Genomic DNA, 13,724 nt, shown 5'->3' with positions numbered 1-13,724 from the left:
CCATGCCTTGAGAATCGCCTTCCTCTGCTGCCTTCTTTGCAGCTTGGTCAGCTTACTAGTTGCTGTTTACATGATGAGGGACATCAGGATGCGGTCCCCTAGTTGGCATTCTAGAGGTTGTAAGAATGAACGATTTTGTACATCTCCAGAAACTCCCATGACCAGGATGGATTGAGATGTTTTCTGTACCACCTTGGTGTTTATACCACAGAGTATGTTGCATCCATGTTTGTCAGAAAGTCAATCAGCTCCTTCCCCATTGTCAATTTTATCCGGGGCTCCTGTGGGGAAATTGGAATTGGACGCCCCAAGTCCAAGGAAGCCCCTGGGCCTCTTCATTCATCACGTTCCTCTTTCTATCAGATGAGAGGCTCCCATCTTTCTTTTATTGTTTGCCTTACATTTTGGCCACGGGCAGTCTTTTTTCCAATGCCCTTCCTCCTTCCAGTAGGCTCGTTATTCTTTCCCCAGTGGTGGCTTACCTCTCTGCGGTGACTCACCTTCCAGGAAGCCAATGCCGCTGCCAGAAAAGTGGCGTTTTCTTTTTGCATCTTCTGTCTTCTGTTGTTCCCTGTTGTTGCTAGCAGTTGAGAGAGGTTCATTCCAAAAGGTACTCTCTAAATTTTGCAACTTTTTCCCAATATCTGAGGCACTTTGCCCAAAAAAGGTCAAGTTGACCATTCTAGTATTTCCTGGGGCCTCAGGATCTGCATCTGTACAACGTCTGTAGGCCTGATAAATCTTCATTTGGTTTTTGCTGAACTTCTTGAATTTTGTTCAGACTCTTTTCTTTGGTTCCCCTTTTCAAAGCCCTACCAAGATGCACTCACAGCAGTGCTCTAATAAGGGCCTTCCTCCCTCATTGGGGGGGGGGGTGGTCCCTGTTTGGCTGTGGGTACTGCCAGGTGGGCTTCAGGTGTACCTTTGGGTCTGTTAGGTGGAGCTGGTGTGCTTCTTCCCTTGCTTCATCAAAGATCATTCTTTCATCTCGAGGATCCTCCCTGTAAGGAGGGTTGCCAATTAAACAAGTCTAAGGTGGAGAAGGGCTGTAGAAACCAAGCAGGCCGGCTGTTTGCACTTAGGCCCCCTAAGGGATAATGGCTAAGGGAAACCGCCCTGCCCTGGGAGTGGCTCCTGGTCCAAACTGGGTGCCGTGTCGGGTCTTAGATGGTGATATCAAACCAGGACCCTGTGCCCCAGCAACCAACACCGGATTTTCTAGTTGACCCCTATAAGGAAGGGGAGCCAGTTCAGCCACTTCCTGAGCCCCAGTGTTGGGAATTGGGGCTGGATAGGAATGGGAGGCAGTGGAAGTGGTGGATATATTGGCATAAAGGCTGCAGCAGCTGGGACAGCTGGCTCGGCCAAAGATTGGAGCAACATATCCTCACCCTTGTTCCCTTTCTTTTCTTCCCGTATGACAAATTTTCCCTTGGGTTTCTTTTACTGTAAGGTGACAACTGTGACCTTCTCCTACCCTGATGTTCCAGCACAAATGCTTGCACATAGAGGATTTCCTCATTCTTCTCTGCTTCTTCACAGAATAGCTATGGAGCCATTCAAAGGCCACTGTAAAACCATAAACAACAATTGATCATCTCTAACCATTAAAAACGTACCTTTTTTGCCTTGGCATCCACCAGCCAGGCTGAGGTCTGGGATGGGGCTTTTGGTGATTTTAGGAACCAAGTGGAACCTTTCTGTTCTCCCCAGGAATGTCCTTTCCTCCATTTGACTTCAGTCTATAAAAGGAGAAATGGTATCAAAACAAAATGAAATGAAAAACCTGAAAAACAAACAGAAAACCCCAAATAAACCCTCAAGTTTGATCTCGGGGTTTTACATGTGCCAAGAAGCATCAACTCAACCCCCATGCAACGTGACTTCTTGGAGAGCTGTTGGATCCAGACCAATGACACAGGAGACTGCAAACAATGTAGTTAACACAGCAAGGGTGACAGCACATGGTACACAGGGTCCCAAGAAAACCCTGCTTAGACCCCTTGTGGAGATCCTAACAGGGTACTGTGGCCACACATTGTTACAATAAAATATCTTCCTCTCAGTCATGGGTTCATAGCTGTAATCAGATCACTTATCCAAAATGTGCCCCAGAGGAATTTCTTTAAAGATAGTTGAAACATTACCCCAATTTTTAAAGACAGAAACAAAAGGCAAACAAAACACAAAAGGCACACACAAATGCTAGCATCCAGAGAAACAAACTGGTTCACAAATCAGCTGAAGTCCAGCAAGTATTTCCTCTCTCCAACATGGTATCCCACTCAAATACAAAACAAACTGGCTTATTCTGGAGAAAAAAGCCCCAAATGGAGAGGAAATAAAGTTTTCAACTATACACACCACGGTGACTTCTCCTATGTTGAGGCCAGTGGTTCCCAGATGTTGATTCCTTGTTCCAACTGCCAAACACTGGGCCAGCCGGTTCTGCTTCAGGGGAGATCCTCCGGACAAGTGGTCCCAGCATCTGCTGGGACTTACCTGAAAATTCCCCAAACAGGGATGGCTGGCCATGAGCAGCAAGGCTCCTGGCTGCCTTTGCCAAAATTTGTTACTGAATCCAAGCTCATACTGCTCACTGCACAACAGGCCAACCAATTGAGGGATGAGTTGTTGGGGCAAAGAAAGTGACTTTATTTGGAAAGCCAGCAGACTGAGAAGATGGTGAACTAGTGTCTCAAAGAACCATCTTCCCTGAGTTAGAATTCAGGCTGCTTTTATACTGAAAGGGGAGGGGGTAATGTCCTGCTTCCCTCCAGACTCCAGAAGGCATGTGCTAATTTCTTCCTGCAACCATTCCCAGGTGGGCCTGGTCAGGATGTTTCCTGTGATCTAAACAAAGGTATTTTAGCTTAATGCCCATTACCTGGGAGGCAGGGTTCCCAGAGATGGACCATTACATATAATTTAAGCTTATAGTCAACATTCCTTTAGTGATTAACTTGTAATAGAATACAAAGTTCCTTTCCTATTACGATGACAATAATTTCTTAATAATCACCTAATACCAAGTCCATAATCAAATTTCCCTGAGTGTCTCAGAAATGTCTTTTTATTCTTTTTTTTTCCCCTTAAATTGGAACAAGGTCCATATACTACACTCTATTTGATTATGTCCCCTAAGCCCCATCCCCACTCCCCACCTCTTATATATTGAGTTGTTGAAGAGACTGGGTAAGTTTTCTAGCAGAATTACCTGTATTCTGGATCTGTTTGATTTCTTTGGTGTTATTAAACATGCTCCTCTACAAATGGATCTTGGCCCTAGAGGCCTGGTCAGTTTCAGGCTCCCCTTTTAGGGAAGAAAACCTTACAGGCAGTGCTGTGTGCTGTACACTGCATGTCTTCAGGAGGCAAGCAATGTCTGGTGGTCCCACTTTTAGTGATTCTAAGATTGAATGGGGGCTTCAGGTGGTGACAACCAGATTGCTCCATGGTAAAATTCCCCATCAGTCTTTCATCTAATAGTTTTATTCATTGATGATAATTGCTTGCCTCAGCGATTTCATTAGGGGTTGCAAAATGGTGATTTTCCATTTCTATAATTCCTTTCTCACTCATTAACTGGAAGCCTTTTGTAAAGAACTTTCCCTCATCAACTAGGACAATTTGGTAACCCTGAAATAAAATTCACACAGGAAAGGGGGGACAAATGCTTGATTCTTTCCTTTAATTGCCAATTGTTGGAGTAAGGAGTTGGTGCTCGTCCCATGTGTTTCTCTCCGGTTCTAGTCCTTTATCCTCCTCGTCCCTTTTCCTGCCAGTCTGAATGGTTACATTTTGTATGTTCAGTGTTTCAAGTGCCTTCTATTAATCTTTCTGACAGTCCAGATTGCCCTGCCTTAGGCAATGGGAGCTCAGTGTCCTTTACTGGTTCCCCATCCTCTGGTGTGTTTGCTTTCCGGCACAAGATGCCCCAAGGCTCATTCTGAGTATTTCCTGCCCCAGATCTGGAACCAACCTTTCCTACAGAGAGCCGGGTACCAGGAGATCTCACTGTTGTCAAATTGTCCTTTGCTTTTAGGCTTTTTCAGTGACAAGATTTTTATTTTACTTATTTTATTTTATTTTATACTTACAACTTTTCTCTTGCTCTGGAAACAGTGACTCCTAATATGTTTATTATTATACAATATGCCATAAAATAAGTTCAAATAACACCAATACTACTATTAACAGGTACACTACCAAACAAAATGAAACATATCTTTATGTCTTTATTTGTCCTTAGGTAAAAAACTAACTCTTGCAATATTCTCCCTGTATAAAAAATTAGATAAACTGTACTTCATCAAAATTTAAAATCTTTGTGTTTCAAAGAACACTATCAAGGAAGTGAGAAAACAACACACAGAATGAGAAAAAAATATTTGCAAACCGCATATCTGATAGGGAACATGAGTCCAGAATATATATTGGAAAAAAACTCACAACTCAGCAGTAAAAAGGCAAATAATCCAATTAAAAAACAAAGAAATAATTTGGATAGACGTTTCTCCAAAGAAAATATACAAATGGCCAGTAAGCACCTGAAAAGATGTTTAACATCATTAGCCCTCAGGGAAACGCATATTAAAACCACAGTAAGATACCAGATCACACCATGATTGCAATAGTCAAAAGACAAATAACAACGAATGTTAGGAAAGATGCAGAAAAATTGGAACCCTCATATATTGCTCGTGGGAATGTAAAATGGTGCAGCTGTTGTGGAAAATAGTTTGGCAGTTCCTTACAAAATTAAACACAGAGTTTCTAAAAGACCCAGCAGTTCCAATTCCAGGTATACACCCAAGATAACTGAAAACATTTTTATTTTATCTTTTTAACTTTTTTTATTTATGAGGAGAGGTAATTAGGTTTATTTATTTATTTATTTAATGGAGGTACTTACTGGGAATTGAACCCAGGACCTCATGCATGCTAGGCATGCACGCTACCACCGAGCTATACCCTCCCCACAAGATAACTGAAAATATTATGGCCACACAAAGACTTGTACACGAATGTTTATAGCAGTATTATTCCAAGAGCCGAAAAGTGAAAACAGCTCAAATTCCATCAACTGATGAATGGATAAGCAAACTGTGGTATATACATACACCGAATAGACTATTACTCGGCCATAAGAAAGAATGAAGTCCAGATACATGCCACAACAGGGAGGAACCTCGAAAAGTGAAAGCCACTGGCACACAAAAGGTCACATATTATATAATTCTATTTACATGAAATGTACAGAATAGGTAAAGCCGTATAGACGGAAGGCAGATTGATGGCTGCCAGGAATTGGGGTGAGCAGGGGATGCTAACGGGTAGGGGTGATGAAAATGTCCTAAGTTAGATAAATGGCTGTGGTCGCACAAATTTATGAATATCCTACAAACACTTAACTTTACACTTTAAAATGGTGAATTTTATGGTATATGATTTATATCCCAATTAAAAAAAAACTTTCTCCCCGCGTTTGCTCCTTAGACGCCCAAAGAGAACTCCAGGTACTCTATCCCCGCCCCTCCATTCGTCTCCGGGAGTGGCTGCCACAGCGTTGGCAGCACAAGTGCGTAAGCGCCTTTCTGCTTTGGAAGGCGAGGAGGGGCTGGCCCCGCCCATGCAGGACGACCCCGCCCACTCCTCGGTCTGCCCCGCCTCTCTGGCCAATCTGCGCTTGCGCCCCGAGGCCCAGTTTCCGCGCTTCCGCGTGGCCGCCCGGGGCGCGTGGCTGCTCGGAAGTGAGCAGATGGGGCATGTTAGTCCCTTTCCCCTCTCCTAGTGGGCACAGGCAGCCCCTCACCTGGGAGCTTTCTGCCAAGCCCCCGGAACGGTCAGCACGCATCGCCCCGGGCTTCCGACGCTCCCTGTCAGCTGCTTTCCCGCTCCGTGCTCGCGGGGAATACCGGAGCCCTGTTTCGGGGGCTGGACCAGCCTTAGAACGGGGGTGGACAGTCTTTCCCTCAAGAGCCACATAGTAAATAGTTTATCCTTTGCAGGCCATGCGGTCTCTGTCACAACTAACTCAACTCTGCTTTTGTGGTACAGAAACAGCCATGACAATAGATAAAGGAATGAGTGTGGCCTGTTCCAATAAAGCTACTCTGGACACTGAAATCTGAATCCTATATAATTTCTACATTTCATGAAATATTCTTCTCTTGATTTCTTCAACCATGTAAAAAAAAAAAAAAAACCCAACAACAACAGCAAACCATTCTTAGCTCGCTGGCTGCAAAAAAGCATGGTTTGCCGACCCCAGTGCCCCTTTACAGGTTTCTGTAGTTGTCGAAGACACGATGCCTAAGTAGCCCGGGGAATCCACAGACACAAAGCTGAGAATATTACCTTGATTCGAGGGTGGTGTGAAGCCGATCTCTGGCTCCACACTTCTTCCACTCCAGCGTCCCAACATCTCAGGGACTAGCATCCTGAGAAAAGGGCCGCACCACTTGAGGACCAACCTATTTCACCTTTGCAAATTATCTCATAATTCCATTTTATTTTCATTGGATTTCTTTGGTAGGAAAAATCCTTTTAAAGTTTATTTTTATTTTTAATTGTAGTAAATAGAAAACCTAATTCTTTTGGATCCAAAGTGTGCCTTCTTGCAGCTCTCCATTCTTACCACCAGTTATACAGCCTCTGCCACAAAGCTGGTTCAGAGCTGCGGCTCTGTCTGGAGGGCAGAGTGCCAGCCTCAGCCACTTGGCTCCGCCCACTGGAACAGAAGAAGCCCCTCCCCTCCCTGTCCTTAGGAAAGTTCAGCCGCTCAAAGGCAGGCATGATGTGGAGACAGCTCACATGTTACACCCGGTATTTGTGGGTCTGCAGAAGGAGTGGGGACAGGATTTAGGCCAGCACTACGCAGTAGAAATTTAACAGTGGCTAATACGTAATTCTGCATTTTCTAGTAGCCACATTTACAAAAGTAAAAATGAACAAGTAAAGTTCATTTTAATATATTTTATTTAATCCAATGCATCCAAAATAGTATTTCAACATGTAAACAGTAGAAAACAATTATTAATGAAACTTTTACTTTATTTTTGGTGCTAAATCTTCGAAACCTGGTGTGTTTTTGACACTTACAGCGCACCTTGCTGCAGACCAGACACATTTCAAGTACTCCCTAGGCACGTGTGGCTGGCGGCTACCATACTGCACAGATTTAGACCAAATGAAACAGGGATTGTGGGGAAAAGAAAGTGGTTTGTGATTCCACGAGAGAGGAGATAGCTGCTCAGCACATAGTCCTGGGAAACCTGGGCTGAATTAAGGTTATAAGAGGGCAGCTGCCAAGCACCGCACCTACCGGCACCATCCCACGCCACCGCAGGCATACCCTAACCGTTGTATTGTTGCTAGAGCAGATTAAAGAGGTGAGCAGAAGGTTTAATTCCTCATTTGCTGGTCAGTGTGTGAAGACATCATCTGTACCTCAGTGTGCACCTCTGGTCTGTCAGTAAGGCTGAGCTGGGTTTGTTGGTGGAGAGTGGGACAAGGTGCGCGGTTTGGAACAGGAGGTTTGGCCATCGGGACCCAAGGCTGGTGATGAGGCAGGTCCACTGAACTTTCACGTTGGGGACAGGCATTGGAAGGGGAAAGACAACCCAGGGGAAAGTAGCAGAAAATGTCAAGGACCCAGAGCTTAAAACAGAGGGGGATTTTAGTTCAAAGAGAAGCAGCAGTTTCATCATTTCAAGCTTTAGATGATTAACCTTTTTGACACTTCATTCAGGGGCCAAGGAAAAGCCCTTTTCTTTTTGAGTCCCTCATCCCGCTGCCACCACATGCACACACACACTCTGAGCCCTGCTCCAAGGAGGGCCTCCAGTCACGCTCTCCCCAGAACCTGAGGGCCCCCACCTGGGTTGCTCCTTCTGGGGATAAGGTAGGACTAAGAGAAGGTAAAATTAGGAAATTCTGAGTCGGGAGGCTGTGGCCCCACCCTTCCGCGTCACCGACTGGCTTATCAAAAACAGCCCTGATGGGAGAGGGGCGGCTACAGCATCCTCTTCCCCAAAATCAAACCTTTATTTTGCCTGGTGAGACTCTTCCCCAGGCCCCAGCCACACCTGAGTCTGTGGAGATGTTTCAGCTGGCCACAGGGGGCAGCGTTTCTGGGCCTCTGTTCACTTCTGCCATTTACACCAACCGCTTGGGTCCTCCAGCTCCCCAGAGAGAGCAGTGTGGGCCCTCCATGAAACTGGGACAGGAGACACATGAGCACACACAGTCATTAGTCACCAGGGGTTTTCCAAGGACAAGGTTCACATGGGGTCACCTGAGGGAAAAACACCAAGTTCCAGTCATTGGGCTCGGGCCCACTTAAAGTCAGGGCAGGAGTGCCTGTGGCTCTGTGCTGGTAGAAAGTGTCAGAGGAAAAGCTCCAAGACAGACAGGGAAGACAGACACTGTAGATCAGAAAGACACAGCCAGATTGTCTCTGGCCACATTTATTACAAAATGATTACAAATCTGGTATTAAAAAAAATCCCTGACAGCAACTGATACACCTGCAATCCCCCCGCCCCACGAAGTCTCTCCCTCAGGTGCCCTGGTGTGGAGGGCTCTCAGATGCGAAGGTCCCCAGCCAGGAGGGCACTGTATCTGGCAGGGGTGAGGGGCAGGTAGGCGCCCCCAGCCTGGTCCAGAATGTACAGCGGGTCGGACAGCGTGCTTGGGTCAAAGCCCTCCTTTGCCATCCGAACCTTCTGCTGCTTGAAGGTCTCTGTGGTGGCCAGACACTCCTGGGGAGGGGGAGGTGTCAAAGGGAGCTGAAGGAGGGGGTGTTCTGCCCCACGGGTTCAGGTGAATTGCCTGAGTTTTGTCAAGGGGCAGGTCTGGGGAAGGGGGGCATGAGGCCAGGGTTTAGGGGAGGAGGTGACAGGGAAGTGAAGAGCCAGGCCTGGAGGATGAAATGGGTGAAAAGCATGTGTCTGGGAAAGAACTGTCCTTTCTATTCACAGAGGACGTTATGTGGGGGCCCTTTTGTAGGGTCTGGGAGGCACTGACTGCTGCAGATAGAGGGCGTGAGGGGTCAGAGCAGGAGTGGCTGGTTACCTGGAGCCTTAGGAATCGAGGCCGGGCATAAGGTGGTAAGTTCTCAGAAACATGGGCGTAGAGCTGCACGAGATCCAAAGAGTGGGGGGGACGCAGAACCAGGGCTGCCATCCCAGCCCTGCCTTCATGCCCTGGTGGGTGTGGAGGGCAGGGTCAGCCATGGTAGCCAGTCACCACGAGGATTCATGCTCCCTGTGCCCAAGTAATAGGGGGTTGGGCTGGGTGGGCTGGGTGACCCCTCCCATGCCCAGGCACCTGGGACAGTGACTCCGTAGACGTTCACCTCCTGAAGAAAATCCAGGGCTTCCAAGGCCTCCGCCACCTCGGTCGTGGCCACATTCTCCCCCTTCCACCTGTGAGAGAGCGGAGATTTGAAACTGGGAGTCAGGGCTCAGGGCCTTATGAGCTTGGTGGGGAGGGAAAGAGGTCAGAGATGAGGGTGAGGTGCCAGACAGTCACAGGGAAGAGTGTTTAGGAGGTCTGAGGTAGGTTAGATGAGGAGCTGAGTTAGGCAGATTAGGGAACTGTGGTTTAGAGGACTTGGGTCAGAGCTCAGATGCCCAGGAGAGGGATCAGAAAGTTAGGGACAGATACCTGAAGGTGTCTCCAGTACGATCATGGAAGCGAAGAAAGCCTTGGTCATCGCAGACCAACAGGTCCCCAGTGTTGAAGAAAACATCCCCAGGCCGGAAGACATCCTTCAGCAGCTTTCCCCGGGCCAGCTCAGGCCCCCCAGCATAGCCCAGGAATGGCGACTGTGGGCTCACAGGGGCCACCAGCAGTCCTGGCTCACCTGGCAGAGTTGCCGGAGTCAGGGGTGGCTGCCCACCCTCCCCAGAGCCTCCTAGCCCCAGCCCCACTCTCCAAATCCAAACCTCTTTTGCGAGCTTCACCACCCCTGCCCACACCACCTGGCACAAACCTGGGGATGTGGCCACACAGTGCCCTTGGATGTTCCGAATTGGCTCCCCTGTGGTGACATCATAGCGAATCAAAGAGAAGGGGAAGACATGCTGGGAGAAGGGAGACCCAGGCACTGGGTCATTTTGTTTGCATGAGCTCCCGCCCCACCAGCCCCCCACATTGTTCCAGGGGTTATCCAGTTTCCTCCTGCAACTCACCTTGTAAAGCCAGGAAGCCCGCCCCACAGCACCCTGCTGTCCAGTGTAGTTGAAAGTTGCCACGTTGCCCTCAGTCAGCCCATACGTCTCCAGCACCTGCAGGGGCCCAAAGCGCCGCACAAAACGCTCCCAGGTGTCTGAACGCAGCCCACTGCCCACCGCCAGCCGGACCTTATGTCCATGTTCTGCCTTGTCCTGAGACAAGTGGGGAGAGGGGCAGGAGACTGAAGGCCAAGATGCCAGCTCCTCCAAGTGGAGCCCTGTTTCACATTCCCCAGAAATCCCTTCCACTGTGACCTCCTTTGGATGCCCTAAACATCAGAGTCCTAGCACCCCATACCCTTTCTTGCCATTTTCTTCTCCTTGCTTCCTCTCCCCCCAACTCCCAGACAACTGTCTCGGCAGCTCCTGCCAACTGCCCATCTCCCTTCCGTGGCTCTGCAAGGAGCTGTGCCCACGTACCGGGGGCTGGTTGACAAGGTATCGGCATAATTCTCCGATGTACTGGAACACCGTCACCCTGTGCTGCTGGCAGTCCTCCCAGAACTGACCAGCCGAGAACTTGGACTTCAGCACCACTGTGGCCCCTGCCAGAAGTGGGGAGGGAGGGGAGGAAGGAAGGAGGTGAGGTTAAGGGCTGGGGAGTCCTGACCCCCTCCTTCCCAGGCACTAGCCTCCCCTGTAGTGTAGTTCCTGGGAAAGGCCTGGCTGTGACATTCACACTTTGCACAGGCCAAGCTGGCCCTCCTTCCTTCCCACCTGTGCCTTGGAGAGGTTAATGCCCTCTTCCCACTTCCCATCCCCAAGCCATCCATCCTCCGAAGCCTGCCTCCAAGTCCCAACCCTCTTCTCCATTTGCCTCTTCCTGGGCTGCCACTCACAGCTCTCCCCTGCCCTGGCCCCTGGAGTTCTGTGAGCTGCATGGCTGCCTTAGTTGCCCAGTCTGCAGGTCTGTGAAGGCGATGCTTCTCCACTGTACCAGGAGCTCCTGGAGAGGAGGCCTTGCCTCCTCCTTCCCCTGGATTCTCTACCTTGAAGGGCTCAGGAAGCATCCCCAGGTGAGCGTACCACAGTGGATATTTAATGTTTGCTGGCATGAGCATTTGTTGGAGGACTGAATCGGGGGTTGGGGTGGGGGAGACTGACCAATGCCCAAGCAGCCCACAATGCCCAACAGGGAACCAGACATGTGGTAGAGTGGGAGGGCGAGGTAGATCACATCGTCCTGGTGGGCACCGCAGAGCTGGTAGAATCCCTGGCATTGAAGGATCTTCAGATGACTGATCCGAGCAGCTTTGGGGAGGCCTGGGGGTGGGGTAGTGGGGGAGATCAGGAGAAGGGTCTGAGCTCCAAGCCTGGTGTCCCTCTTTGTCCCTGCTGGGTTTCCCACAGAAAGCCACAGAGGCAAGACTGAAACTGAGAAGACAAGCCAAGCTGTCTTAGAAATGGAGGAAGTTCAGAGAGGTAGAGAAATGAAGAGGGATGGGAGGACTGGCGAGAGAGGGGATATGATCGCTGGGCTAAGAACCCTCTCTGGGGGCTTTGAAGCCGTGGCCTGGTAGCAGAGGAGGTCACAGGTCCTGTTCTTAGACCCCTGCCTTCCTTGACCTTAGTTTCTAGGAGGTAAACATTGAATCCAGCCCTCACCAGTCGTGCCAGAGGTGAAGATATACAGGCACGTGTCCATTATGTTCTGGGGGGAAGACAGATATCCAGGCACTGGTTCATCCACTTCAGCTGAGGCCTCAGCCAGCAAATCGCTGATTCCAGCAGGATGGGTTTCAGCGCCTGCAGCCCACAGGTGGAGCCCCATGGCTCTCAGGGCCGGCAGGTCAGGCTCCAGGGACTCCAGGAACTCTGGGTGGAGTGGGAAAGCATAGCTCTATGTCTCTGCCGCTACCCACAGGCCCTCTCCACACTTTACCCTATTCACTCCCCCCCTCCACCTCCCACCCGTATTATTGCTCCTGGGTGAGACTGGAATGCGGACGTCCATCACGGGTCTGGGATCTGGAGCGCGACTGTTCGGAAATCCTTGGAGAACCAGAGACTCAGCTCCATCCCTTCGCAAACCCAGACTCCTCTCTCCACCCTTTCTGAACCCCAGGAAAAGCGTGCGGCCCGCTTCCGAGCCCACCCGGTCGCTGCCGCTCGCAACACGCCCCTTTCCGTGGGTGGCCCCGCCCCCATCTGCCAAGCGCTCCAGCCTTACCTGGCGCCAGCACGAGCGCGCGGGCGCCGCAGCAGCGGAGGCAGTGCAGTAGGGGACCCCGGCGCAGGGCGGTGGGCACAAAGGCCGTGCGCAGGCCGGCCTTGGCCAGCCCGAACCAGAGCCACAGGAACTCTGGGCAGGCAGGAAGCAGCAGCGCCACGGTGGCCCCAGGTGCCAGGGGGGCCACGCCATCCCTTTCCCTCACGGCCCGCGCCGCTCCGCTTCCGGCCGCGACGTCTGGAGCGCCGTGCGCCGGCTGCTCGCCTTCCTCTGCGCCCCCCGTGCCGCCGCCGCCGGGTCCCCTGTCCCAGCCTCGTGCGCGCAGGAAGGCGCGCGCAGTCCGGTTGCTCTGGCGCTCGGCCTCCGCGTAGCTAAAGCGCCGCGCGCCGTGAATGAGAAAGGTGTGCGAGGGGCGCTGCTGGGCCAGCTGCGCAAGGCGCCAGGCCAGGCTGCAGCCCCCCTCGGGACCTTCCGGGTCGGCGGCAGCCGCGGCGAGGGCGCGCGCTCGAAGAGCCCGTTTGCAGCGTAGGGCGCGCACCGTGAAGGCCAAGTCCGCCGCGAGCCAGCGCAACTGCGGCCAGAGGCGCAGCTTCAGCAGCAGCAGCGGCAGCAGTAGCAGCAGGGGTAGCAGCAGGAGGGCGGCCATGGTGCCCTCTTCCTCCACTCGGCCCTGTCTGGCCCCAGGCGCTCGCAGACTGCCCTGATACTCCCTTCCGAAAAACTGGGGCCGCTGGCTAGCGTTTAGACCTCTCGTTCCCGGGAGCGCGCGCTCTGGCACACGCCCCTTCCCACCCAGCCCCCCTCCCCACGGGCGGAGAGCAAAGGCCCGGGAGGAGGGCTAGCGGGGGCCGGCCCCGCACTCCCGGCCCTCCCCACAGCTACGCTCCGCCCTAGGCGCTCTCCCTCCCGGGCTACTCGTGGCCCGCACCCTACCAGATCCTGGGCGGTGCTCCCGCCTTCTATCTCAGGGTCGCCTCGGCTCCCCGGGCTTTTTGAAGTTTTCGCTGCGCAAGGCTGGACGTTGGACTCCACAGCCTTAGTGCCAGGGCCTCAGGCTCCAAGTCCATCTTTCCCTCTTACATCCCATTTTCACCCTGCTCTCTCCCAAAAGAGACTTAAGAACTCGGCCCCTTGCCCATATGGTGCCCCAAGTCCCGGAGAGATAGCCAGACCTATGCCCTCCCTCCAGCTGCCAGGAGCAGCAGCAACCCCAGGAGATGGGTGGGGCTGAGTTAAGCAGGGGGAAAGGTGGAGGCCCAGACGGCCAGATTTCTGGAGGGGCCACGGCGGAGGCCCCTCCCTTTGGGCAAAGG

At 51.4% G+C, this 13,724-nt stretch overlaps 1 protein-coding gene across 2 annotated transcripts; it reads right to left on the bottom strand.

The window, feature by feature from the left end:
- Positions 1–8,436: 8,436 nt before the first annotated feature.
- Positions 8,437–13,301, bottom strand: SLC27A3 (solute carrier family 27 member 3). 2 transcript variants are annotated; one of them, XM_074349457.1, is made up of 10 exons: positions 12,412–13,301; positions 11,847–12,056; positions 11,346–11,504; positions 10,662–10,786; positions 10,200–10,295; positions 10,001–10,091; positions 9,673–9,871; positions 9,334–9,431; positions 9,079–9,209; positions 8,437–8,765 (listed from the first exon to the last, which is right to left on the bottom strand). In XM_074349457.1, exons 1-10 carry the CDS (start codon positions 13,055–13,057, stop codon positions 8,589–8,591), a joined length of 1,932 nt encoding a protein of 643 aa, XP_074205558.1. In that variant the 5' UTR covers positions 13,058–13,301; the 3' UTR covers positions 8,437–8,588. The 2 variants fall into 2 exon arrangements, with proteins under 2 accessions (XP_074205558.1, XP_074205557.1); XM_074349456.1 differs by having other exon boundaries at positions 10,200–10,394; positions 12,412–13,300.
- Between the last annotated feature and the right edge of the window lie 423 nt (positions 13,302–13,724).

Source organism: Camelus bactrianus, chromosome 21 (genome assembly GCF_048773025.1).
Source record: "Camelus bactrianus isolate YW-2024 breed Bactrian camel chromosome 21, ASM4877302v1, whole genome shotgun sequence".
Lineage (NCBI taxonomy): Eukaryota > Metazoa > Chordata > Mammalia > Artiodactyla > Camelidae > Camelus > Camelus bactrianus.
The sequence above is the reverse complement of the archived record's forward strand: the minus strand, read 5'-3'. Positions and strand labels throughout refer to the sequence as shown.

Bases quoted from the DNA above. Each gene is read 5' to 3' on its own strand.
- SLC27A3 (XM_074349456.1), bottom strand. From the start codon at position 13,057: ATGGCCGCCCTCCTGCTGCTACCCCTGCTGCTACTGCTGCCGCTGCTG. The intron at 10,395-10,661 runs GTACGTGGGCAC...CACTTGTCTCAG, and splicing joins ACCTTGTCAACCAGCCCCCG to GACAAGGCAGAACATGGACA. The intron at 9,872-10,000 runs GTTTGTGCCAGG...CAACTCTGCCAG, and splicing joins CTGTGTGGCCACATCCCCAG to GTGAGCCAGGACTGCTGGTG.